Source organism: Astatotilapia calliptera, chromosome 17, assembly GCF_964374335.1.
Source record: "Astatotilapia calliptera chromosome 17, fAstCal68.1, whole genome shotgun sequence".
In the NCBI taxonomy this organism is placed as follows: domain Eukaryota; kingdom Metazoa; phylum Chordata; class Actinopteri; order Cichliformes; family Cichlidae; genus Astatotilapia; species Astatotilapia calliptera.
In genome coordinates this window covers 6856491-6884386 of record NC_137438.1, presented here as the reverse complement: position 1 = coordinate 6884386, position 27896 = coordinate 6856491, and the positions used below count along the sequence as shown (strand labels likewise).

At 40.1% G+C, this 27896-nt stretch overlaps 2 protein-coding genes across 3 annotated transcripts in view; both read left to right on the top strand.

The window, feature by feature from the left end:
- The window catches only part of kank4 (KN motif and ankyrin repeat domains 4), a 106245-nt gene that overhangs the window by 23133 nt on the left and 55216 nt on the right, over positions 1-27896 (top strand). The window lies entirely within an intron of this gene.
- Positions 1416-17956, top strand: LOC145421604 (uncharacterized). The gene is made up of 26 exons (XM_080292086.1): positions 1416-1593; positions 2288-2408; positions 2490-2652; positions 2765-2957; positions 4554-4655; positions 5509-5580; positions 5749-5850; positions 6714-6785; positions 6954-7055; positions 7921-7992; positions 8161-8262; positions 9118-9189; positions 9358-9459; positions 10333-10404; positions 10573-10674; positions 11530-11601; positions 11770-11871; positions 12975-13076; positions 13940-14011; positions 14180-14281; positions 15137-15208; positions 15377-15478; positions 15693-15798; positions 16603-16761; positions 16843-16896; positions 17329-17956. Exons 1-26 carry the CDS (start codon positions 1555-1557, stop codon positions 17574-17576), a joined length of 2679 nt encoding a protein of 892 aa, XP_080148212.1. The 5' UTR covers positions 1416-1554; the 3' UTR covers positions 17577-17956.

The window sequence follows — 27896 nt, the reverse complement described above, 5'->3', positions numbered from 1 at the left end:
AGCATTCTTCCAGCCTAGTTCAAAGTAAAACCATATAAGAGGTGATTTTGTTTGTAACTCACCCTTTTGGATTGTGTAAAGAGTAAAAATTAGGAACGTGGATGCATCTTAATGCTGTCTGCTTGCCCTCACCTGTGTAACTTTAACTTTAGCTTTAGCTTTAAAATCACCATCCAGCAGTGTTTATATGTACGCGACATGGGACTTATTCACCTCTTCTGATGTTTTATAAACATCAGCTGGAACTTTACAGTAACCATCAAAATAGGTTCTTAGATGGTAGCATTATCGCTCATTTAACAGCTACTTAGCTATCAGTTTACCATTTATTAATGATGTTTGCTATAGTAAAAACACCCTGTCATTTGCAGTCTGCAGGCTCTCAAACATATTAATAGATTAGCTTGGGTCTAATATTTCATGTCATTGTAAATTAAATAATGGTTCAGAAAAATAATTGGAAGATATTGCTCGGGGCGTTTAGGAGGCAGTGGGCATTTATCTTTGTTTGGCATTTTATAAGCTGACTGATCTATCAATTAGCTTCTTGCTGTTCAGCCCGATTAAAATGTGGTTAATGTGACTCTGCAGCTATTTTTGGCGATAACTCATTCAAGTGTGTTTGATTTCTGCCCCTTGCGATTTGAAATTCAGCTTTTTTTGATTCTTATGTTCCCCTCGCTTCTTCGCTTCTTACCAAGTGTGAAGATCCGGTAAAGCTGCCGAACACTGTGCCCATCCCCCAAAGTCTAATAAGTTTTTATTAGTTTGCAGTGCTGTTATTTTGTAGTTACTTTTTCAACCTTAACAGACAGGTTGACATCCAGCGCATGTATTTCCCAGGTCAGTTGTCCAAAGCTGGGGGGGTTGGGGGTCACGCTTTTGTTGCCACACATGTGATAGGAGGAAAAAAAGCAGCTGAGGCAGAAAGCAGAAACAAGTCATAGGAATCAAAGCCATGCTTGCACTCATCACTCTGAAGCTAAGAGAGGAGAGGCAGGAACAAACATGGCTTTATTCCATTTACTGAAGAAAGAGATAAAGGTGGTGTGTGTGTGTGTGTGTGTGTGTGTGTGTGTGTGTGTGTGTGTGAGTGCGTCTATGTGGTATGGATTGACATTTGACCTGCGCTGTACCTGGGCTCCGGGGACATTTCGACTTTTTGCTGTGTATTCATGTGTCCCCCTAAAACATGACTTGTAAATGCATTTTTAAGTGTCTAAATAATAATTTTTTCTACTTCTTATGAGGTCATTATTTATCTTTTGACCTGTATTTGCTTAAACTGTAGTGTAAATTCATTTATTAAACTATAATTAAAAGATTTTCTGATTTTCTTAAAAGTCCACCTATACCCCTCACCTGATTTTTGTGTATTCCAGTGTATTGCACAGCGACGTTTCGAGTTAGAGTGGATGTGTGTAGGTACTGCAATTTAATACACATTTTCAATACACACGGCCGGAAGTCATTGTGATTGGTAGGCTATATATATAGGCGGTACCTACAGGAAACGGCGCCACAACTTTCGCGCGCGTGCCCTTTAACAAGTGTATGTCGACGGCAATACGAAGACGGATTAAAAACACAAAGGTAAGCCTTTTTTAATGTAAAATGCACCATGACTTTAATACTATATGAAATTATAGGTGCACAGGCCTATATTAAACTGGTTTAATTTATGCTTTATGGACTGTTAGTGAGTCTTTGAAGAAGTAAAACGGCCCCAGCGTTTGTCATTGAGTAAATAAAATAGGGCTGACGACTAACCGCGTCAACGCGATAAAGCGGGCTAACCCGTGTTAGGATTTACTCGGTGTTAAAGCATTATTGTGGCTTAAACGTGTTAATGCCGACATCGCGACTAACGCGATTAACAATTAAACCAGCGCAGTCTGAGTCAAAATCCCTGATGTCGCTGTTAGCTAATTTCGGGCAGTTTGTCCAATGTCTGTCCATTCTGCTGACAGCCCTAAAATAAAAGCAAGGGTATAAGTGTATTTAGTCGTGTATTTATTTATATGCCTGAAGAAAAAACTTCTTACAGTTTTGATGCCTAAGCTTTCTCAGTACTTGTATCACTCTCTGCAGTCGCCATTACAGAAATGTCACATGTCGCCATTTTGAGTACTAGGCCTTTAACATTTTAAAAGAAGGCATAAATTAGCACTATGAATAAGTCAGCTGTGTTTATGCTGTAAACTACACTACTGCTAGTTCTGCTACTACTGATGATGATGACAATGATGACGATAATCGTAATACTTTATATGCTTTGGTAATACAGCCAATCGTACAGGAGAACATGCGAAGGAGACTCATTCCTCCACGGGAGGATGCAGTCTGTCATGTTTCTGCTGGAAGGGACAAACTGGGACTTGATATCCACTACATAAATGCCTTCAAAGGTAAGTTGGTCTTTAGTTTGGATTAGATTTGGAGTTTGTCACTGTCTTTTGTCACTCACTTGGTATGCCTCTGCAATTCAGGTCGGGGCATTTTCACGACTGTTCCATTCCAAAAAGGAGACTTTCTTTTGGAATACAGAGGTAAACTCATAACAAAAGAAGAATGTGAGCGGAGACACAGAGTTTATCATGACAGCCTGAAGGTGTTCATGTTTGAATTCAAGTTTGATGGAAAACTCTGGTGGTGCGTATTATATCAGTGTAGTTTGATTAAGATTAAATTACACATTGCTTTTGATTTATGAAAAAAAGCTTCCTAACTAGTTAAGCTAATACTTTTTTGCCTAACCCCACAGTGTGGATGCATCTCAAGAAGATGGGTCATTAGGCAGACTTGGACTGATGTGGTTGTCGTTGACAAGTGCTAAGATGAAAATATTAAATATCAATGGAAAGCCCCATCTATGCTTATTTGCAAGCAGAGACATAAGTCCAGGTGAAGAAATAGACTATAATTATGGTGACTCGGATTGGCTCTGGAGATGCAAGGTATTTCTACAATTGTACTTTTTGGAACTGATAAATTGCATACCCTAAGCCATTTTTACATTTGTACCTACTCAAATTGGCTTAACGTGACTTAGGGCATCTAGTTTTTCACTGAAATTGAGTATCACCTACTGTGCCTGGGGTAACTATAGCAATGCAGCCGAGCATCCAGTGATATAAATGCCACAGCAAGCATGGACGTCAAGGTGACAAAATGCCTGCTGCTCAGTCTATACTTTAGTGTTCAATTCAGGGATCACGCTGTTAATTTTGGTCGCTATTTCAAACATTTCAGAGTTTCAAAAATGATGGCTTGGATTTTCACGAAGGAGGCGCACTCATAACTTATCGAGTGACACCATTGACCAGCCACCTGGTGGCATTCAGTCTATGTCAAATTTTCTGATCACTTTGGATCACTTGGAACCTTGGTGCAGTAGTTACTGAAAAACTACATGGTACTATAACCTACTGGAAAAACAGGGGTAGGTACTAATGGAAAACAGGCAATTGTGATGGCTGCCACATCAAAGCCCTCTAAAAGCACTAAAAAAATATCAGCAGGTATGCAGAAATAAAAAATGGCTTTCGGTTTCTAAATTTTAACAGTGATTGATGTTTAATGTGATTCTACACAGCAAAATCTCCAGTGTTAAATTAACACTGGAGAGTGTCTATAAGGGTCCACACCTCTGAGTGTTAAATACAACACTGTTGAGTGTTAAATTAACACTAGAGAGTGTCTATATGGGTCCACACAACACTGTTGAGTGTTAAATTAACACTTTTGACAGTGTTATATGTTTAAAAGTAACCTAGTCAGTTTTGAAGATTAACAATGGCTAACACTGAGCAGTGCTGATTTTCTAACACTGGAAAATAACTCAAAATGTTAGAAATATTCCAGTGTTAGAAAATCAGCACTGCTCAGTGTTAGTCTTTGTTAATCTTCAAAACTGACTAGGTTACTTTTAAACATATAACACTGTCAAAAGTGTTAATTCAACACTCAACAGTGTTGTGTGGACCCATATAGACACTCTCTAGTGTTAATTTAACACTGGAGATTTTGCTGTGTAGCCTCTTTAGTTAGATTCATTTTAAATTTTGTCCCTCGAAGACAAATGGGCCCTAGTGACAGTTCGTTGCTGCTACAGGTGATTGTTTTACTCCTTTAGCAATGGCTTAAAAAATAAAGAAATCACACTGACTATTTGTCTCTTAATCATAGGGCCTTAAATTCTCTATACATGACAGTGAATATTTTAAAGACAATAGCTTGAAACTTATCTTTCTCATACAGTTTATTTAATGTTTCAAAAGCCTCTTCAAAAATGCACTGTATATTCATTTTCTATCTGTTACACACGAAGACGGAGACCAGCCAGATTCAGAAGACTGTGAGCTGCCTAAAGCCGCAACCAAACAGCTTTCCAAACAATGATCTGATTTTAATGAATGTTTCTCATGCACGATGTGTACCTTACGCTATTTGCCAATAGTGAAATGGTCTATTCATCCTCTTGAGTGATGCATTTTTAGTAACTGTCAGATTACTGTTCTTTTGTCTTCATTCTCTATCTGTTACACACGAAGACTGAGACCAGCCAGATTCAGAAGACTGTGAGCTGCCTAAAGCCGCAACCAAACAGCTTTCCAAACAATGATCTGGACCTGAAACATCCAGAGCCTGAAAGGGTAAATATAATCCAGTGTACCACTTAATGAACTAATAATTTAATCTATCATCATTCTTTATGGATGCTGTGTGTGTGTGTGTTTGGCAGTCACCTGGGTGTGATGTGATTTACATGGACCGTGGCTTGTAGGTCCTTTTCATTGTTTCAAAGTGCAAGTCTGGATAACATCTGAGTGTGTGTGTTAACCACCCAAATGTGACTTAGGAGGACCACACTGTTATTGGGGGACTCCGTCAAAGTTTGCTTCATGGTGACATCACTCTGGTTTTAGGAGGGGTCTTCTCGTATGTCTTGACAGTTTGACCTACAGCATGCAGAACTGACTGCATGTGCTTTGTTTCTATGTTGAAATTTTTTGAAACTCAGGCTTGAACATTAAGATAGATAGTACTATACAACTTCTTAAGTTGTTTTAGGCACTTTTTACTGCTTTAGTGCATGGGCTCTCTCTGGCTGTGTACTCTGGCTTCTTCCCACAGTCCAAAGATGTAGCTTATGGGGTTAGGTTAACTGGTGATTCAAAACTGCCCTTTGGTGTGAATGCAAATGCTTGTCCTTCCATGTTAGACTGGTGATCTGTCCAGGTTGTACTGCCCTATGGTAGCTGGTATAGGCCCCAAAACTGCTACCCCACAATCCTGATAAGGATAAGTGGAAGAGGATGGATGATTGCAAAGGAATCAGTTGTTAACTATTGTAGCCAGTATTTTTTTCAGAAGAAAACATTTCTTGAGTGGAAAGGCCCCCCCCCACACACACATGCAAATTAAAAACAGAAGCACAGGCCTGCCCAGTACAGTTGCAAGAAGAGCACTTGGTCTAATCTTTGTGCCATCTTTTCTTTGTTGCAGGATCTTGATGAAGAAATGCCTCAGCAAGACTCAGAAGCCATGCATTCTTCTTCAGTGCAAGATTTTGAAGAGGTAACATTGACCTAGGACAGATTTTAATGAATGTTTCTCATGCACGATGTGTACCTTACGCTATTTGCCAATAGTGAAATGGTCTATTCATCCTCTTGAGTGATGCATTTTTAGTAACTGTCAGATTACTGTTCTTTTGTCTTCATTCTCTATCTGTTACACACGAAGACTGAGACCAGCCAGATTCAGAAGACTGTGAGCTGCCTAAAGCCGCAACCAAACAGCTTTCCAAACAATGATCTGGACCTGAAACATCCAGAGCCTGAAAGGGTAAATATAATCCAGTGTACCACTTAATGAACTAATAATTTAATCTATCATCATTCTTTATGGATGCTGTGTGTGTGTGTGTTTGGCAGTCACCTGGGTGTGATGTGATTTACATGGACCGTGGCTTGTAGGTCCTTTTCATTGTTTCAAAGTGCAAGTCTGGATAACATCTGAGTGTGTGTGTGTGTGTGTTAACCACCCAAATGTGACTTAGGAGGACCACACTGTTATTGGGGGACTCCGTCAAAGTTTGCTTCATGGTGACATCACTCTGGTTTTAGGAGGGGTCTTCTCGTATGTCTTGACAGTTTGACCTACAGCATGCAGAACTGACTGCATGTGCTTTGTTTCTATGTTGAAATTTTTTGAAACTCAGGCTTGAACATTAAGATAGATAGTACTATACAACTTCTTAAGTTGTTTTAGGCACTTTTTACTGCTTTAGTGCATGGGCTCTCTCTGGCTGTGTACTCTGGCTTCTTCCCACAGTCCAAAGATGTAGCTTATGGGGTTAGGTTAACTGGTGATTCAAAACTGCCCTTTGGTGTGAATGCAAATGCTTGTCCTTCCATGTTAGACTGGTGATCTGTCCAGGTTGTACTGCCCTATGGTAGCTGGTATAGGCCCCAAAACTGCTACCCCACAATCCTGATAAGGATAAGTGGAAGAGGATGGATGATTGCAAAGGAATCAGTTGTTAACTATTGTAGCCAGTATTTTTTTCAGAAGAAAACATTTCTTGAGTGGAAAGGCCCCCCCACACACACACACATGCAAATTAAAAACAGAAGCACAGGACTGCCCAGTACAGTTGCAAGAAGAGCACTTGGTCTAATCTTTGTGCCATCTTTTCTTTGTTGCAGGATCTTGATGAAGAAATGCCTCAGCAAGACTCAGAAGCCATGCATTCTTCTTCAGTGCAAGATTTTGAAGAGGTAACATTGACCTAGGACAGATTTTAATGAATGTTTCTCATGCACGATGTGTACCTTACGCTATTTGCCAATAGTGAAATGGTCTATTCATCCTCTTGAGTGATGCATTTTTAGTAACTGTCAGATTACTGTTCTTTTGTCTTCATTCTCTATCTGTTACACACGAAGACTGAGACCAGCCAGATTCAGAAGACTGTGAGCTGCCTAAAGCCGCAACCAAACAGCTTTCCAAACAATGATCTGGACCTGAAACATCCAGAGCCTGAAAGGGTAAATATAATCCAGTGTACCACTTAATGAACTAATAATTTAATCTATCATCATTCTTTATGGATGCTGTGTGTGTGTGTGTTTGGCAGTCACCTGGGTGTGATGTGATTTACATGGACCGTGGCTTGTAGGTCCTTTTCATTGTTTCAAAGTGCAAGTCTGGATAACATCTGAGTGTGTGTGTGTGTGTGTGTTAACCACCCAAATGTGACTTAGGAGGACCACACTGTTATTGGGGGACTCCGTCAAAGTTTGCTTCATGGTGACATCACTCTGGTTTTAGGAGGGGTCTTCTCGTATGTCTTGACAGTTTGACCTACAGCATGCAGAACTGACTGCATGTGCTTTGTTTCTATGTTGAAATTTTTTGAAACTCAGGCTTGAACATTAAGATAGATAGTACTATACAACTTCTTAAGTTGTTTTAGGCACTTTTTACTGCTTTAGTGCATGGGCTCTCTCTGGCTGTGTACTCTGGCTTCTTCCCACAGTCCAAAGATGTAGCTTATGGGGTTAGGTTAACTGGTGATTCAAAACTGCCCTTTGGTGTGAATGCAAATGCTTGTCCTTCCATGTTAGACTGGTGATCTGTCCAGGTTGTACTGCCCTATGGTAGCTGGTATAGGCCCCAAAACTGCTACCCCACAATCCTGATAAGGATAAGTGGAAGAGGATGGATGATTGCAAAGGAATCAGTTGTTAACTATTGTAGCCAGTATTTTTTTCAGAAGAAAACATTTCTTGAGTGGAAAGGCCCCCCCCCACACACACACATGCAAATTAAAAACAGAAGCACAGGCCTGCCCAGTACAGTTGCAAGAAGAGCACTTGGTCTAATCTTTGTGCCATCTTTTCTTTGTTGCAGGATCTTGATGAAGAAATGCCTCAGCAAGACTCAGAAGCCATGCATTCTTCTTCAGTGCAAGATTTTGAAGAGGTAACATTGACCTAGGACAGATTTTAATGAATGTTTCTCATGCACGATGTGTACCTTACGCTATTTGCCAATAGTGAAATGGTCTATTCATCCTCTTGAGTGATGCATTTTTAGTAACTGTCAGATTACTGTTCTTTTGTCTTCATTCTCTATCTGTTACACACGAAGACTGAGACCAGCCAGATTCAGAAGACTGTGAGCTGCCTAAAGCCGCAACCAAACAGCTTTCCAAACAATGATCTGGACCTGAAACATCCAGAGCCTGAAAGGGTAAATATAATCCAGTGTACCACTTAATGAACTAATAATTTAATCTATCATCATTCTTTATGGATGCTGTGTGTGTGTGTGTTTGGCAGTCACCTGGGTGTGATGTGATTTACATGGACCGTGGCTTGTAGGTCCTTTTCATTGTTTCAAAGTGCAAGTCTGGATAACATCTGAGTGTGTGTGTTAACCACCCAAATGTGACTTAGGAGGACCACACTGTTATTGGGGGACTCCGTCAAAGTTTGCTTCATGGTGACATCACTCTGGTTTTAGGAGGGGTCTTCTCGTATGTCTTGACAGTTTGACCTACAGCATGCAGAACTGACTGCATGTGCTTTGTTTCTATGTTGAAATTTTTTGAAACTCAGGCTTGAACATTAAGATAGATAGTACTATACAACTTCTTAACTTGTTTTAGGCACTTTTTACTGCTTTAGTGCATGGGCTCTCTCTGGCTGTGTACTCTGGCTTCTTCCCACAGTCCAAAGATGTAGCTTATGGGGTTAGGTTAACTGGTGATTCAAAACTGCCCTTTGGTGTGAATGCAAATGCTTGTCCTTCCATGTTAGACTGGTGATCTGTCCAGGTTGTACTGCCCTATGGTAGCTGGTATAGGCCCCAAAACTGCTACCCCACAATCCTGATAAGGATAAGTGGAAGAGGATGGATGATTGCAAAGGAATCAGTTGTTAACTATTGTAGCCAGTATTTTTTTCAGAAGAAAACATTTCTTGAGTGGAAAGGCCCCCCCCCACACACACACATGCAAATTAAAAACAGAAGCACAGGCCTGCCCAGTACAGTTGCAAGAAGAGCACTTGGTCTAATCTTTGTGCCATCTTTTCTTTGTTGCAGGATCTTGATGAAGAAATGCCTCAGCAAGACTCAGAAGCCATGCATTCTTCTTCAGTGCAAGATTTTGAAGAGGTAACATTGACCTAGGACAGATTTTAATGAATGTTTCTCATGCACGATGTGTACCTTACGCTATTTGCCAATAGTGAAATGGTCTATTCATCCTCTTGAGTGATGCATTTTTAGTAACTGTCAGATTACTGTTCTTTTGTCTTCATTCTCTATCTGTTACACACGAAGACTGAGACCAGCCAGATTCAGAAGACTGTGAGCTGCCTAAAGCCGCAACCAAACAGCTTTCCAAACAATGATCTGGACCTGAAACATCCAGAGCCTGAAAGGGTAAATATAATCCAGTGTACCACTTAATGAACTAATAATTTAATCTATCATCATTCTTTATGGATGCTGTGTGTGTGTGTGTTTGGCAGTCACCTGGGTGTGATGTGATTTACATGGACCGTGGCTTGTGGGTCCTTTTCATTGTTTCAAAGTGCAAGTCTGGATAACATCTGAGTGTGTGTGTGTGTGTGTGTGTGTGTGTTAACCACCCAAATGTGACTTAGGAGGACCACACTGTTATTGGGGGACTCCGTCAAAGTTTGCTTCATGGTGACATCACTCTGGTTTTAGGAGGGGTCTTCTCGTATGTCTTGACAGTTTGACCTACAGCATGCAGAACTGACTGCATGTGCTTTGTTTCTATGTTGAAATTTTTTGAAACTCAGGCTTGAACATTAAGATAGATAGTACTATACAACTTCTTAAGTTGTTTTAGGCACTTTTTACTGCTTTAGTGCATGGGCTCTCTCTGGCTGTGTACTCTGGCTTCTTCCCACAGTCCAAAGATGTAGCTTATGGGGTTAGGTTAACTGGTGATTCAAAACTGCCCTTTGGTGTGAATGCAAATGCTTGTCCTTCCATGTTAGACTGGTGATCTGTCCAGGTTGTACTGCCCTATGGTAGCTGGTATAGGCCCCAAAACTGCTACCCCACAATCCTGATAAGGATAAGTGGAAGAGGATGGATGATTGCAAAGGAATCAGTTGTTAACTATTGTAGCCAGTATTTTTTTCAGAAGAAAACATTTCTTGAGTGGAAAGGCCCCCCCCCACACACACACATGCAAATTAAAAACAGAAGCACAGGCCTGCCCAGTACAGTTGCAAGAAGAGCACTTGGTCTAATCTTTGTGCCATCTTTTCTTTGTTGCAGGATCTTGATGAAGAAATGCCTCAGCAAGACTCAGAAGCCATGCATTCTTCTTCAGTGCAAGATTTTGAAGAGGTAACATTGACCTAGGACAGATTTTAATGAATGTTTCTCATGCACGATGTGTACCTTACGCTATTTGCCAATAGTGAAATGGTCTATTCATCCTCTTGAGTGATGCATTTTTAGTAACTGTCAGATTACTGTTCTTTTGTCTTCATTCTCTATCTGTTACACACGAAGACTGAGACCAGCCAGATTCAGAAGACTGTGAGCTGCCTAAAGCCGCAACCAAACAGCTTTCCAAACAATGATCTGGACCTGAAACATCCAGAGCCTGAAAGGGTAAATATAATCCAGTGTACCACTTAATGAACTAATAATTTAATCTATCATCATTCTTTATGGATGCTGTGTGTGTGTGTGTTTGGCAGTCACCTGGGTGTGATGTGATTTACATGGACCGTGGCTTGTAGGTCCTTTTCATTGTTTCAAAGTGCAAGTCTGGATAACATCTGAGTGTGTGTGTTAACCACCCAAATGTGACTTAGGAGGACCACACTGTTATTGGGGGACTCCGTCAAAGTTTGCTTCATGGTGACATCACTCTGGTTTTAGGAGGGGTCTTCTCGTATGTCTTGACAGTTTGACCTACAGCATGCAGAACTGACTGCATGTGCTTTGTTTCTATGTTGAAATTTTTTGAAACTCAGGCTTGAACATTAAGATAGATAGTACTATACAACTTCTTAAGTTGTTTTAGGCACTTTTTACTGCTTTAGTGCATGGGCTCTCTCTGGCTGTGTACTCTGGCTTCTTCCCACAGTCCAAAGATGTAGCTTATGGGGTTAGGTTAACTGGTGATTCAAAACTGCCCTTTGGTGTGAATGCAAATGCTTGTCCTTCCATGTTAGACTGGTGATCTGTCCAGGTTGTACTGCCCTATGGTAGCTGGTATAGGCCCCAAAACTGCTACCCCACAATCCTGATAAGGATAAGTGGAAGAGGATGGATGATTGCAAAGGAATCAGTTGTTAACTATTGTAGCCAGTATTTTTTTCAGAAGAAAACATTTCTTGAGTGGAAAGGCCCCCCCCCACACACACACATGCAAATTAAAAACAGAAGCACAGGCCTGCCCAGTACAGTTGCAAGAAGAGCACTTGGTCTAATCTTTGTGCCATCTTTTCTTTGTTGCAGGATCTTGATGAAGAAATGCCTCAGCAAGACTCAGAAGCCATGCATTCTTCTTCAGTGCAAGATTTTGAAGAGGTAACATTGACCTAGGACAGATTTTAATGAATGTTTCTCATGCACGATGTGTACCTTACGCTATTTGCCAATAGTGAAATGGTCTATTCATCCTCTTGAGTGATGCATTTTTAGTAACTGTCAGATTACTGTTCTTTTGTCTTCATTCTCTATCTGTTACACACGAAGACTGAGACCAGCCAGATTCAGAAGACTGTGAGCTGCCTAAAGCCGCAACCAAACAGCTTTCCAAACAATGATCTGGACCTGAAACATCCAGAGCCTGAAAGGGTAAATATAATCCAGTGTACCACTTAATGAACTAATAATTTAATCTATCATCATTCTTTATGGATGCTGTGTGTGTGTGTGTTTGGCAGTCACCTGGGTGTGATGTGATTTACATGGACCGTGGCTTGTAGGTCCTTTTCATTGTTTCAAAGTGCAAGTCTGGATAACATCTGAGTGTGTGTGTGTGTGTGTTAACCACCCAAATGTGACTTAGGAGGACCACACTGTTATTGGGGGACTCCGTCAAAGTTTGCTTCATGGTGACATCACTCTGGTTTTAGGAGGGGTCTTCTCGTATGTCTTGACAGTTTGACCTACAGCATGCAGAACTGACTGCATGTGCTTTGTTTCTATGTTGAAATTTTTTGAAACTCAGGCTTGAACATTAAGATAGATAGTACTATACAACTTCTTAAGTTGTTTTAGGCACTTTTTACTGCTTTAGTGCATGGGCTCTCTCTGGCTGTGTACTCTGGCTTCTTCCCACAGTCCAAAGATGTAGCTTATGGGGTTAGGTTAACTGGTGATTCAAAACTGCCCTTTGGTGTGAATGCAAATGCTTGTCCTTCCATGTTAGACTGGTGATCTGTCCAGGTTGTACTGCCCTATGGTAGCTGGTATAGGCCCCAAAACTGCTACCCCACAATCCTGATAAGGATAAGTGGAAGAGGATGGATGATTGCAAAGGAATCAGTTGTTAACTATTGTAGCCAGTATTTTTTTCAGAAGAAAACATTTCTTGAGTGGAAAGGCCCCCCCCCACACACACACATGCAAATTAAAAACAGAAGCACAGGCCTGCCCAGTACAGTTGCAAGAAGAGCACTTGGTCTAATCTTTGTGCCATCTTTTCTTTGTTGCAGGATCTTGATGAAGAAATGCCTCAGCAAGGCTCAGAAGCCATGCATTCTTCTTCAGTGCAAGATTTTGAAGAGGTAACATTGACCTAGGACAGATTTTAATGAATGTTTCTCATGCACGATGTGTACCTTACGCTATTTGCCAATAGTGAAATGGTCTATTCATCCTCTTGAGTGATGCATTTTTAGTAACTGTCAGATTACTGTTCTTTTGTCTTCATTCTCTATCTGTTACACACGAAGACTGAGACCAGCCAGATTCAGAAGACTGTGAGCTGCCTAAAGCCGCAACCAAACAGCTTTCCAAACAATGATCTGGACCTGAAACATCCAGAGCCTGAAAGGGTAAATATAATCCAGTGTACCACTTAATGAACTAATAATTTAATCTATCATCATTCTTTATGGATGCTGTGTGTGTGTGTGTTTGGCAGTCACCTGGGTGTGATGTGATTTACATGGACCGTGGCTTGTAGGTCCTTTTCATTGTTTCAAAGTGCAAGTCTGGATAACATCTGAGTGTGTGTGTGTGTGTGTTAACCACCCAAATGTGACTTAGGAGGACCACACTGTTATTGGGGGACTCCGTCAAAGTTTGCTTCATGGTGACATCACTCTGGTTTTAGGAGGGGTCTTCTCGTATGTCTTGACAGTTTGACCTACAGCATGCAGAACTGACTGCATGTGCTTTGTTTCTATGTTGAAATTTTTTGAAACTCAGGCTTGAACATTAAGATAGATAGTACTATACAACTTCTTAAGTTGTTTTAGGCACTTTTTACTGCTTTAGTGCATGGGCTCTCTCTGGCTGTGTACTCTGGCTTCTTCCCACAGTCCAAAGATGTAGCTTATGGGGTTAGGTTAACTGGTGATTCAAAACTGCCCTTTGGTGTGAATGCAAATGCTTGTCCTTCCATGTTAGACTGGTGATCTGTCCAGGTTGTACTGCCCTATGGTAGCTGGTATAGGCCCCAAAACTGCTACCCCACAATCCTGATAAGGATAAGTGGAAGAGGATGGATGATTGCAAAGGAATCAGTTGTTAACTATTGTAGCCAGTATTTTTTTCAGAAGAAAACATTTCTTGAGTGGAAAGGCCCCCCCACACACACACACATGCAAATTAAAAACAGAAGCACAGGCCTGCCCAGTACAGTTGCAAGAAGAGCACTTGGTCTAATCTTTGTGCCATCTTTTCTTTGTTGCAGGATCTTGATGAAGAAATGCCTCAGCAAGACTCAGAAGCCATGCATTCTTCTTCAGTGCAAGATTTTGAAGAGGTAACATTGACCTAGGACAGATTTTAATGAATGTTTCTCATGCACGATGTGTACCTTACGCTATTTGCCAATAGTGAAATGGTCTATTCATCCTCTTGAGTGATGCATTTTTAGTAACTGTCAGATTACTGTTCTTTTGTCTTCATTCTCTATCTGTTACACACGAAGACTGAGACCAGCCAGATTCAGAAGACTGTGAGCTGCCTAAAGCCGCAACCAAACAGCTTTCCAAACAATGATCTGGACCTGAAACATCCAGAGCCTGAAAGGGTAAATATAATCCAGTGTACCACTTAATGAACTAATAATTTAATCTATCATCATTCTTTATGGATGCTGTGTGTGTGTGTGTTTGGCAGTCACCTGGGTGTGATGTGATTTACATGGACCGTGGCTTGTAGGTCCTTTTCATTGTTTCAAAGTGCAAGTCTGGATAACATCTGAGTGTGTGTGTTAACCACCCAAATGTGACTTAGGAGGACCACACTGTTATTGGGGGACTCCGTCAAAGTTTGCTTCATGGTGACATCACTCTGGTTTTAGGAGGGGTCTTCTCGTATGTCTTGACAGTTTGACCTACAGCATGCAGAACTGACTGCATGTGCTTTGTTTCTATGTTGAAATTTTTTGAAACTCAGGCTTGAACATTAAGATAGATAGTACTATACAACTTCTTAAGTTGTTTTAGGCACTTTTTACTGCTTTAGTGCATGGGCTCTCTCTGGCTGTGTACTCTGGCTTCTTCCCACAGTCCAAAGATGTAGCTTATGGGGTTAGGTTAACTGGTGATTCAAAACTGCCCTTTGGTGTGAATGCAAATGCTTGTCCTTCCATGTTAGACTGGTGATCTGTCCAGGTTGTACTGCCCTATGGTAGCTGGTATAGGCCCCAAAACTGCTACCCCACAATCCTGATAAGGATAAGTGGAAGAGGATGGATGATTGCAAAGGAATCAGTTGTTAACTATTGTAGCCAGTATTTTTTTCAGAAGAAAACATTTCTTGAGTGGAAAGGCCCCCCCCCACACACACACATGCAAATTAAAAACAGAAGCACAGGCCTGCCCAGTACAGTTGCAAGAAGAGCACTTGGTCTAATCTTTGTGCCATCTTTTCTTTGTTGCAGGATCTTGATGAAGAAATGCCTCAGCAAGACTCAGAAGCCATGCATTCTTCTTCAGTGCAAGATTTTGAAGAGGTAACATTGACCTAGGACAGATTTTAATGAATGTTTCTCATGCACGATGTGTACCTTACGCTATTTGCCAATAGTGAAATGGTCTATTCATCCTCTTGAGTGATGCATTTTTAGTAACTGTCAGATTACTGTTCTTTTGTCTTCATTCTCTATCTGTTACACACGAAGACTGAGACCAGCCAGATTCAGAAGACTGTGAGCTGCCTAAAGCCGCAACCAAACAGCTTTCCAAACAATGATCTGGACCTGAAACATCCAGAGCCTGAAAGGGTAAATATAATCCAGTGTACCACTTAATGAACTAATAATTTAATCTATCATCATTCCTTATGGATGCTGTGTGTGTGTGTGTGTTTGGCAGTCACCTGGGTGTGATGTGATTTACATGGATGAAGTTTATTAGTTGATATCTGCAACTGAATTGAAAACACCTCACCTTTCCAACTGTCCAAAACAAATAAATGTTGCAATATTTTGCTAACAGTGTCACAATCATCGTCTGGTGTGCACAACAATATCATCTTTGGACAAGTGCATTCAGTGTGTGGGACTGGTTTCCTCCCTCAAGTGGCTTGGCTATAAGTGCAAAGGTGAGACATTTAGTGAATAGGTACATTATATAGTAAAAAGCATTAATGGAGTTCAACAAGTTAAGACTAGCTGAAATGAACACTGCTCCCTTTTTAATTAATGGGTGGTCACGTCTAATTAAAGAAATGTAGTATTACCTCATTGGTGCAGGACCTTGTAAAAATGGTATACTTGGGATTGTCCTCAATTCCCCATTCCATAACATAAACTGCTCAAAATAATAAAGGGAACACTTAAACGATGCGATGTTACTCCAAGTCAGTCACACTTCTGTTATATCAAACTGTTCACTTAGGAAGTAACACTGACAACCAGTTTCACATGCTGTTTTGCAAATAGAGTAGACAACAAGTGGAAATTATAGTCAATTCACCATAATAAAGGACTGGTTCTGCAGGTGGTGACCACAGACCACTTCTCAGCACTTATTCTTTCTGGCTGATGTTATGGTCACTTTTGAATGCTGGCGGTGATTTCATTTTAGTGGTAGCATGAGACAGTCTACAACCCACACAAGTGGCTCAGGTAGTGCAGCTCATCTAGCGTAGCACATCAATGTGAGCTGTGGCAAGAAGGTTTGCTGTGTCTGTTAGTGTAGTGTCCAGAGCATGGAGGTGCTACCTGGATGTGGAGTAGGCCATAGGAGGGCAACAACCCAGCAGCAGGCCTTAAATAGTAAAACTATGTACTATAATTTCCAGTATTTGCTCTGTTTTTTGTCATATCTCGTTGTTAATGTGAGGTTTTTGGGGGGGTTGTATGTGTTTGGTTTTTTTGGGTTTTTTTCCCCCACAATTTCTCAGATGAAATTGCATTAAGTGATGCTGAAACAAAGGACAGTGAGAGTGAATCAGATGATGATGACACATCACTCACAATGTCGGCGTGTGGCACCAGTGAGCCTGTACATGCAGTAGCTGATTCCACAAACACAGCGCAGCCCCAAGACACTGTAGATTGTGGTAAGTTACCACTAGCTTGGTTTCTGTGGATAAAATGTTTGTTACAAATATTAAAACTTAATCAAATTGTGTAATCAGCAGATGAAGGACTACTCACAATGCCTGCAGCAAGTGAGACTGCTGCTCCCTCTGAAGGTAAGGGGTGCAGTTGGTTCTCGAAGCTTATTATTGTTTCATCACTTTGCAACATATGGCAAACTGCAGAGTGGTGGCAAAAAGTCACTTGGATGAGTGACAAAATGTTTCTCCCACTGAAAACGCTACGTCCAGATTAACAGAATCAACGTTTTGGGATTTACTTACCTGGATGATTGAGCATGCATCAAGAGACTTTTATTCAACTTTTTATTCAGTCTTTTATTCACAGCGGAACACTAAATGTTGTCTCATTTTAGAAATTTGATAAATTTTCAAACAGAATTTTAGCTCGTTTTGATATTGATGGTAGCAACACATTTCAGAAGTTAGTACAGGGTAGCATCCATTCTTTTAACAAGCAAATGTTTTTTGTTTTTTTTGTTTGGTTTTTTGTTTGTTTTAACTACTACTACTTTATATATCTTCCAGAGAAAAATGCTGCTCAATCCCACAATTCCCGAAGAGCTCCCAAAAACATGTGGTCCAAGGCTGAGGTTGCTGCAGTGATGAGGCATTTGAAAGACCACATAAACGAAGGGAAACTAGCCACCAAAAATGAATGCAGTCATTGCAAATTGGTAGAAGATCCGGTGTTGGCAGGAAGAACAGTTCAAAACATAAGAGATTTTGTAAGAAACAGAGGATTAACTGCAAAAAGGCAGAAAAAAATGAACTAAAATAACTGTTTAGAGAGCTGTGGTTTTACATCTTGGTCAGATTGCCAATTGTTGTTAACACTGATGTTCTGTTTAAAGAAAAAAAAGTTCTTGTTAAATACAGAAGTAGTTTGTATTTCATAATTTTTACATTTAATTTATTTAGGGTTTTTTTTGACGGGTTATATTTAAAATAAAAAATTATAAATGCATATTTTCTCCCCTTAATATTTACCTTTAAACTATTAAAATTCATTTTAAATGTTTTTAATTTTTCTGTTTTCTATATTTTTATATTTCTGTGGGAAGCGTGGGCATTTTTGTCCATAGATTTCTTTTTTTATTTATGGTTAAAATTAATGTTCAGATCCAAGAACACTAATAAAATGATGTTCCAGTAATCCTGTGTCCTGTCAGATGTGTATTCATGGTAATGATGAGCTATTTACATATTACATCATTGTCCCTTTAAAGACCCAATATTGCTTTTTTTGGACCTCATAAAACACATTGTTGTCAAGTGGACAATGTCTCCAGAAAACACAATAGAGTCTGGTTGGTGTGTATCAGTGTATCTAGACTTCTATAGGGAGTGTATGAGGTCTGAAGTGACCCAAATTTTTTTCAGATTTTTTCGAACACTTTAACCTCGCTCCCTTGGCTCTAAGTCCTTTCAAAAGGGTAGTCCACTTAAACCACCACCGGGCGGATTGACGTAGTATAGTCCCGCCATACCACATAGACCCGTATGTGTGTGTGTGTGTGTGTGTGTGTGTGTGTGTGTGTGTGTGTGTACAGCTATGGCCCTTTGAAGTGCTAGGGAATCCCACTGAGGTGACCAGCTCCCAGAATCCTTTGTCCGGCCTGTTTCCTGTAAGTGGTTTCATATGATCAGAAGCTTTCTGCTGCCCTCTGACAAACAGAAACCATGGAGAACATAATTCAATTCAATTCGTTTCAATTCAATTCAATTCAATTCAATTTTATTTATATAGCGCCAAATCACAACAAAAGTTGCCTCAAGGCGACATAGTTGTCAAACGTAAATGAACTGTGGGTCACTGCTGGCACTGTCATCTCATTGGATGGTTCAAGCAGTACAAAAAACAAACAGGAAATGTTTTCAAAAATTCTGTGTGTTTTTTTTTTTCATGTTAATATACGGGCCGCAAATAGGGGTGACGTGGGCCGCAAGTGGCCCCCGGGCCTTGAGTCTGATCTACAATATACACCTATGGTTATAATACAGCAGGTACTGTATTATAAAGCAATGACCTTAATTGACAACTGCTTTTCAACTAAGAACTGAAGCCCCGGCAGCACCAGCACATTTGTCCCTGTATCACAGCGTAATGAGCTGTGGTTTTACAGACATATTTATGGAAACTATGGAGATAAAAAAAATATATCATATGTTCAATAAGACCCTCCCCTGGATTATGGATTTAAAATTGATTTCATATCCTGCTTTATTTTTTTTCACCTATTTAGACTTTTCTTCTGCACTCGTGGATCCCGGGAATGACTTTAAATATATTCCAAATAAAATGAAATCATTAGTGGGAGATCAAGAGATTTTGCCCATTTGAATTATCTTGATCTTTGGCAGTACAATGTAATGTGGGGCAAAACTGTGCTCCTAGCCAGCACAGAGGGTTGCCTAAACACAGCCAGGATTTCACAGAACATGCATGGCCAGTTCTTTTCCCATTTGAGTGCCTTCTGCCTTCTGCTACTCCCCATATTGGAAAACAGGATTCAAGTAAGACTTCTTTTTTTTCTATTCACCCCCTATGCTGATTTTTATTTTCTCTTTATTTTACCTCGGTGTACAATTTTTATATTTGTGTGCTTCCTCACATCCATTTCCATCTTCTTTAATGTGCATCTTTTATAAACATCAGAACTGCCTCTGAGCACTGTGTGTGTGTGTGCTGTGAGTCAGTCAGCTAGCCAGCTAGCCTCTTGTTTTCGGGTCCTCTGCGCTGCCCAAACAAAGTCTGTGTTTCTAAATGAGCTCCCTTCAGGCCAAACTATTTTGTGTTTTCTCTATTTGGGTGTTCTGGCCGCGGCTGTGTGTGAGTGCGCAGTTGAATGACCCAGTGCCCATCTGTCCTTATCTGACTGTGGCACTACTTTTATAGCCTGTTACTGTCTTAAACTGTGGTTCGATTAGCAGCTACTAGATTATGGTTCCAGTGAAAACCTGACTGCACTTTAAGTGACTCATAAAAGTCAGTTTCACCTTTTCGATATCAACAGTTCTTGTCCCTTCCTACAGATCCCCGTGCAGGTATCTGTTTTATAGACATAAAAAGTGGTTGAATCCCAGCCCACAATTTTGTAAAGAGTTTCAAGTTCCATCCAGAGAGAAATTGAGTTCATCGTCTGGTGTAAATGTGCTGTTATTTTGCCATCTGTAACAGCGTTTGTCTGTATGTGTATCACTTTGAAATCTCCTCCCTTCGTCCTGCAGTGAACCTACGAACACACACATTTCATCTCACCAGAGTGCAGTTTGAGTCTATTTCAAGAAGATGGTAATTTGGGAAGCTCTGGAAACAAAACAATGCTGGAAGAGTAGTCTTTTTACTCTGTCTGCTCTCTCTCTCTTTTGGCTGACTAATGTGAGAGCAGAGACTGGAGGAGGCTGCTGTCTTTTACTTCAAATGGAGAAAAATACGGTATGTGGAGCACTGTGGGATTTATTAAACTTCAAAAGATGGAACACAAAGTGTTTTCCGCAGCCTTCAAAATATGTATCTTTGCATTCACATTCTGGGTCCATCATGTGCAACTTTTGTTTCCACTAACCTTTAACCTCTGCACTTTGAGCTTGAACTTCCTGTGCTTTGTGACTGCACTTTCTGCTGTGTGTATTCTCGGGTGATTAATATGCGTGCCGGGTGTGCATGCTGTATGTACTCATGTGTTTATTTTCCAGCAGAACAGATCTATATTTATCCTGACAGTAATCAGACACTGCAAACAGTCAACTTTTCTTTTTTCTTTTCTTTTTTTTTTTTTGCTTTTACTGTCTGTTTCCTACTTCTGTCTATCTGGTTATGTGTGTGCAACTTTACCAGATTTGTCCTTTTCATGAAGTAAAACTAAGTGTTTGGTCTCATCTGGTACTGGGCCAGTAAATTTTGACCTGATGCTGCTGCTTAGGGTCTAATTTAGACTTCAAAACATTTTACTAAAAGCCAAAAATCTTAACGTCACAGTGGCCCTAGAGTAGGTTGCCAGATCACCAGGAGTAGGACTGGGCGATATGACCCAAAATTCATATCTCGATATTCTTTAGCTGGATGGCGATATACGATATATATCTCGATATTTTTAAAAGCCATAAAGTAAGAACAAACAGAGAGCTCTTAGTCAAATCTGTGTCCCAAATCTCACATAGACACTTTTATTATCATACAGCGTAGATGTACAAGAAAAAATTACTCAGAAATAAATTATCAGCATTTATTAAGTAATAATGCTCCATAAATAAAATAAATGATGTTGTTTTTGTGCATAACAAAAAGCTCACAATTGTGCAGTCAAAAAAACTAAAAAGACACTGAGCATAAAAACAAAGACAGACAGATTTCGCTGCTCTGTTCTACTGCGTGACTGACAGCCTGGAGTTTGAAATCCTCTTTGTAACCGTGTCTCTTAACAGGTGCAATTTGTGGTGCTTATATGCACACAGTATGGTAATATTACATTGAAGCAGAATATACGTATCACTCCGCGAGGCTCCTCGGTAGCCGTTATGCTCCAACAATCCATCAAGCAGTCCAGCTTCGTAGCTTACCAAAGTCGTACCAAAACATTTTTTGAAAGGTTTCTGAGTGCTGTTTACCACATAAAATCAGTCAGTAAGCACAACCAGAATTCATACATAAGGCGCACTGTTAGCCCGGTTAGCTCCTTAATGCGTTGACGCTGTCCAGCCCCACGCACGGGGCGATGCGCGGTAACTCGTTAACAGAGATTTGCCCCGTTAATGCAGTTATGGCATTAACGTCACGCTGCAACACTAAAATAGTAATCTCCAAATGTTTTCTTTTTACCGACCAGCTCCTCTTTGATAGCTGCCGTGTCCATCTTGTCGTTGCCTGCAGGTGAAGCGATGGCAGAGGGGGAGTTCAGTGAAGGAGAGAGGCGAGGCCGAGTAATGCAGCGTAGAGACAAAAGTGGACGAAAGAGAGGCAAACTTGCGGCTCCACAAGTATAGTTATAACGTAACATAGACTATATCGATATAAACGATATTGTCACATCTCATATCTCGTATAAAAATATATCGATATATTTAAAAACTCGATATATCGCCCAGTCTTAACCAGGAGCATGAATTTGTTTTTAAAATGTAAAAACAAATCTGTTGGATACCTACAGATTTAGAAGAATACCCAACAATTAACAAAAGGCTCAATGAGCCTGCAGCCAAGGGGTCGGTAAACTGACAGCAGTGCTTGTTTCACCCTGCTCATCACAGTGTATATTGATTTAGAAATATATCCTAATGCCCTTTTAATAATATATTATAATGATTTCATCCATGCCACCCAACATGACTGATGCATGAAATGCATCCTTACGGGCATCTTTAAATGCTCGTATGTGAATGTTGCAGTCACATGACCGCGGCAGTGAATAATTAAGCAGGAATCCCAGAGCGGAAATGGTATCAATCCGTGTGTGTGTGTGTGTGTGTGTGTGTGTGTGTGTGTGTGTGTGAGAGAGAGAGCGAGAGTAAAAGAGAATGAAAGTGACATTGGGAATCCTCTTCTTGTAGGAAAAAGTGGAGGGGTGGGTGGATGGGGGTTTAAGGAGAGGAGTGGGAGGCAGATTTCATTTGATATCATTGCTTTGCTCAGGGAATACTCCCTCCTTCTTCTCTCATGCCGGCTATCTGTGTTTCATTCTTTGGTTTTATAGCAGAATAAAAGCTGCCCTTGGAATCAATGCCTTGGCTCTTCATATCCATTACATGGAATTCACACAGGATCTGCTTAGGGACCATGGAATAATTTTATGTTATTGACTATCAGAGTGTCTGACCTCTGCGAAACCTCAAGCAAGGATTAAGCTGAGACTAGGGCACCTTGTCTAGCCTGTTACGAGCTCCTCCCCACATGTGTATTATTGCTGTTTACACCAATTAGTTAAATATTTCAAGGAGACTTTAGAACTTTCCAAAATTTTTAATAAGTCAGAGTTATGTGTGGACTTCTGCCAGTCGTCCCACACACTGGTGTTAAGAAGGCACTGATCCATGTTCCCATTCTCATCATGTACCTGTGACAGGAAGATCAATTGGCTAGAAGCTAAGCCAGCCTGAACACAATTCATTTGGACTTCTCTGTGCTACAGGTGCACCGTGTGCTTATTGCTACACATTGACATACCTAAACAATAGCGCTGATTGTATGCCCAATTTTTTTTAATTCCAACCGAAATCATTATAAACAATACAACAGCTTAAGAAAAGTTTAACTTGAAACCTGCTATTTTTAGAAAGAGGAGAAGTATACATGGCTTGCACGGTGGTGCAGCAGTTTGCACTGTCACCTCACATCAGGAGGGCCCTGGCTTTGAATCTGTCAGCCACCACATGGGGCCTTTGCCTGCTTTGTATGTTCCCCATGTGTTTGTATAGGTTCTGGGTATTCCAGCTTTTTCCTCACCGAACAAACATGTTAGGCTTTCAGTAGTTCTAAAGTCATCATAGTATGAATGAAACGGTGGATTTATTTTAATAACATGGTCTGGTGTCTGCCTTGTAGTAGACAGGGGACCTGTGTGGAGTCTACCCTTCCTTTCGCACAAAAAGAACAGCGGGAATGGGCTCCAACCCAATAGATGAGTGATTAAGAAGCAAACATGTCCATGTATTTACATCAATACAGAAGACATGCACAGGAATAACACAGGCAGCAAGCTATTCAGTAACTTACATGGTGCAATTGTTCATCTGACCATTTCATGAAAAAACATCTTCCTGAAACCAACTAAAATTTCAATAATTTCAACTTTTAACAAAATACTCGGCTCCAAACACTACTTATAGAATTAAATAGATGTGAATGATTTAACTGCTTGTATGTGGTAGAAGAGGAAACAAGCTGGGCTTTAAAGTACAAAAGACTATATGAAAAGGGAAAAAATGAAAAAAAAGATCAGAGAGAGGGGAAAGCAGCAGGCACAGAAGGAGACAGACCGAAGACAATAAGATTGGACTGACGGTGTGAGCTGACAGAGCCTGCAAGCTGTGGGTCAGAATGTTTCTTGTTTTCAATTTTTGTGTCTGCTGGAGGTTTTATTTAATATGATATCTTGGACCCTTTTTTTTTGCTTCTTATCTTTAAAAGCAAGGAACAATTTCATGTACAACCACCAACAGATCCACTTTTAACAGATCCATAAACACAGGTATTTTCATATCATTCAGGCTGATTAGACATTCATATAGGTTGAGATTGGAAAGACCAATGCTAATACAGTATGTAGTGGTCACTAGGTCTGTATTATTGAATACATCTCAGTAGACGGATTAAATTTTACCAAAAAATGTGATTGAAAAATCTGTGATTGAAATGAAATTTGAACTCTAACTTTGACCATTTCCCAACCCCGTGGAGCGTATTGGGCAAAAATCTATACAAACTGTGAGCAAAAATAAAAGTAAACACCCGATGACAGCAAAACTTTTGAAAAAACAAACTTCTGTGTTTGGCAGCACAGAAAGAATAAATCATTTGGCAACAGTTAAAGTGAAATGTGCGAAAGTCGTTCCAAAACACATTTCACTAGATCCAAAGCTATTTCTTCTTGTTTTCTATCCAGAAACAAACTCAGTTATAACAAAAAGGACAAACGCTAATTGACCCGGTGTTTTAAATGGCAAAAAAGTTTTGGAAAATAAAAAAGAAGCTTTGTGAGCTTTGTAAAAGAGTTTGAACTGATTATATTCAATTCAATTTTATTTATATAGCGCCAAATCACAACAAAAGTCGCCTCAAGGCGGGGTGAGAGAAGGAATATATATATTATTATATAATTCCACTTACATCTAAACACTTACTACTCAGTTATTATCCAACATGCATAAACAAAAACTCATTTTCAGGTGCTTCAGCATTAATCCAATTTCATAGTTTTTTCTTTGTTTCATGAGATGTGGAATAAGGACACAAAACCAGACAGGAATTGGTAAAACGATTTAGGTTGAACAAAAGTGCAAGAGGGCAGTCATCTCTAAATTCAAAACTTAAAGAGAATGCAGGGAGAAACAAAGGCAAACAAACATACACCGGGACCATGATGAGGGGAAGGATGGGACTATTTATACACACGTGGTAATCAAAGAAGTGGAAACACCTGGAGGAACAAGACACAGGCGAGGTTAATCCCACAGGTGAAGACATTCAATGACAATGAGAAAAAAAAGAGGAAGTAAAACTAAATGTAAGATATGACAGGAAACTGACTACAAAAATGAAACAGGAAGTGAGTAACAATAACTGAAAACTGGGAAGAAGACACAGGGAAAAGGTAAGAGGATTAATTAAATAACAAATACAAAGTAGAAATAAAGTATAGACAGGACTTAAGGCTCGCGATGCTCAAGAGTAAGTAAAAATTGAAACTTAAACCCTAACAAAACTAAAAACCAAATGCAAACTCAAAACCTTGGGACCAGAGATATTGGACTTTCTGACAAATAGACCCCAGCAGGTCAGACTGGGCAACAACATTTCCTCGGTCATCATTCTGCCCCAAGGCTGTCTGTTGAACACCTTCCTCTATTCCTGCTCTCTCAAGTTTGCAGATGATACCATAGTGTGCTGGTATCATCTGCAATGAAGAAACAGCCTATAGGGGGATGTGGGGCACCTGGTTGTGTTGTACACTGACATGGACCTGCTCCTTAACACTTTTAAGACCAAAGAGCTTGTAGTGGACTACAGGAAAAAGGAAGGTGGTACAGACATGCCCGTTCACATCAATGGGTTGGCAGTTGCTTACCATCATCCACATCTCTGAGGACCTCACATGTTTCCCACATCTGGTGTTAGCAAAAGATTAAAGCTGTTGAAATAGACATTTAAAAAAAATCTTCCATTAACTGTTCAAACTACATGTTTTTGCAACTGCACATACTCCTCAATAGTACATTATATAGTTCATTGTTTTTGACGGGTTTATAAATGACTGCAGAATTACTGAAGTCAGACCTGATAAAGACTGATGGCTAATGAGGCACTAAAAGCTCATTTCTGTATTTTTTCTTTTATAGAATTGATGGTGTTTTTCTCACTTTTATACTTAAATGCAAAATGTATAGCTGGTGTATGGCTTCTTATTCCAGCTTTATCATTTCACTCTCTGTGCTTTTTGATAACCTCATCAATCATCCTGATCTTAATGTTGTTTCTTTCTTGTATTATGTAAATCTTTCTGCCACTGGGCTGATATTTGTTTGTGTTTTTCCAGGCTGTAACTAATATTCTTAAGGAATGAAGGAGTAAAGTTACACATCTGCTGTCCATCCATCATCACTTTTTGTCCCAAACTAAGATGACAGATGGCAGGCTGTTGCCTTCACCTTTTCTTTTTTTAAATCTTTTAATCTTCTAACATGCCTAAATATTAACACTTTAAACCAGAAATTTATACCATATCAACAAATACAAGATACGAGAAAGCTCTGATGCAGTTAGAACCCAGTGACCAGCACTTTATCTCAGTTTGGCAAGATGCAAAAATGATGGATCATGCCAAAGTCGGAACTCCGTGGAAAATCCATTTTCCCTTGAGAAAACATTTTCTTATTTGTATTATCATATTTCACGCTTTATGACACAATGTGACTGAAATGTTGTATTTTGAGATTTTTGATTTTGCTCGTGGCAAAGCAAAAACGGTCTGATGATTAAAATAGCTGGAGTTAACGAGGTGAGAAAAAATAGTACTGCAAAGCCAGAGTTAGGTGGTACAGAGCTCCAAAGTAGGTTTTTTTTTCTGCTCATTAGGATAAAGTAAGAAGAAGAGAGGAGTAAAACTTGAGTTGGTTTGCCTTAATGTTTTCTTCTTTAGCCACTCCATTGTTGCCTTGGTGGTATGTTTCAGGTCGTTGTCATCCTGAAAGACCAATCCATGACCCATTTTCAGTGTTGTGGCTGAGGAAAGGAAGTTTTCCATCCAAGATTTTACAGTGCACAGACCCAACCATTCACCTGTAGCAGAAAAACAGCCCCAAAGCATAATTTTTCCATCTCTGTTCTTGATTGTGGAGTTTGTGTACTTTGGGTCATACTCAACAATTCTGTTTGGCCTGTTTTTGATTGATTGCACCAGCAGCTGTCAGCTTCTCACCAAGTTTCTTGATGATAGCCTTGTAGCCCATTACGGCCTTGTGCAGGTCTGCAATCTTGTCCCTGACGTCCTTTGACAGTTCTTTGGTTTTACCCATGTTGGTGAAGAGGTTGGATTGGAAGAAAATGATTCTATGGACAGGTGTGCTTTATACACATAACAGATGAGATCAGGAATATCTGTAATTGCTTGCTTGATTGATTGAGTGACTATAATCTGTCTGCCACATGAGCACAAAAACTGTCTGTGGGAGCCAGAAATCTGGTTGTACGGAATCAAAGACTTATTTCACCCAGTGACATGCAAACTAAATCATAACTTTAATCAACTTGTTTCAATGTATGTGTTCATTTCTTTGTAAGTGATCAAACCTATAAATTCAGCAGGAGATCAAATCATTGTATATCTCCTACACAACATTAAACCCACCTCCATAATATCAGGGCATAGACAAGGGACCTTACACTTGTTTAGTCAATACACTTGCTAAAAAGGGACTCTTTCAAACAGATTTCTTAACCCTTTAAAGCCGGTCGGAGCGGACACGCTTCATTTTGCGTAACTATTTTTAAATCTTGGTGGCACTGCAACCACGTAAGCTAGCGCAATCATTTTTTTGCATATTTTTTTTGCATATGAAACCGGAGGAGTTGTACTTACATCTTATGCCATCAGCTTGTCCTCGGTCACAGTTTCCTTCCACATATAGCTTTGCAAAAACTGCATAAAAAGCACTTGCAGCAACAAAAACATAATATTCCAGAAACACGCTTTGCCGATCCGATCAGCTGTTCGTAACACTTCCTACGTCCATCAGCGTGAACTATCGCATGTCCGGCATGACCTGCCCGAAACCGGAAGTGACGTCATTTTGCGGAAATGTAGTTTTTTACCATGGTGGCCTCATGAGCCTATACTTGTGTTTTTAAAAGTTATGTTTGACTTTATGACTTTCTGTGTCGT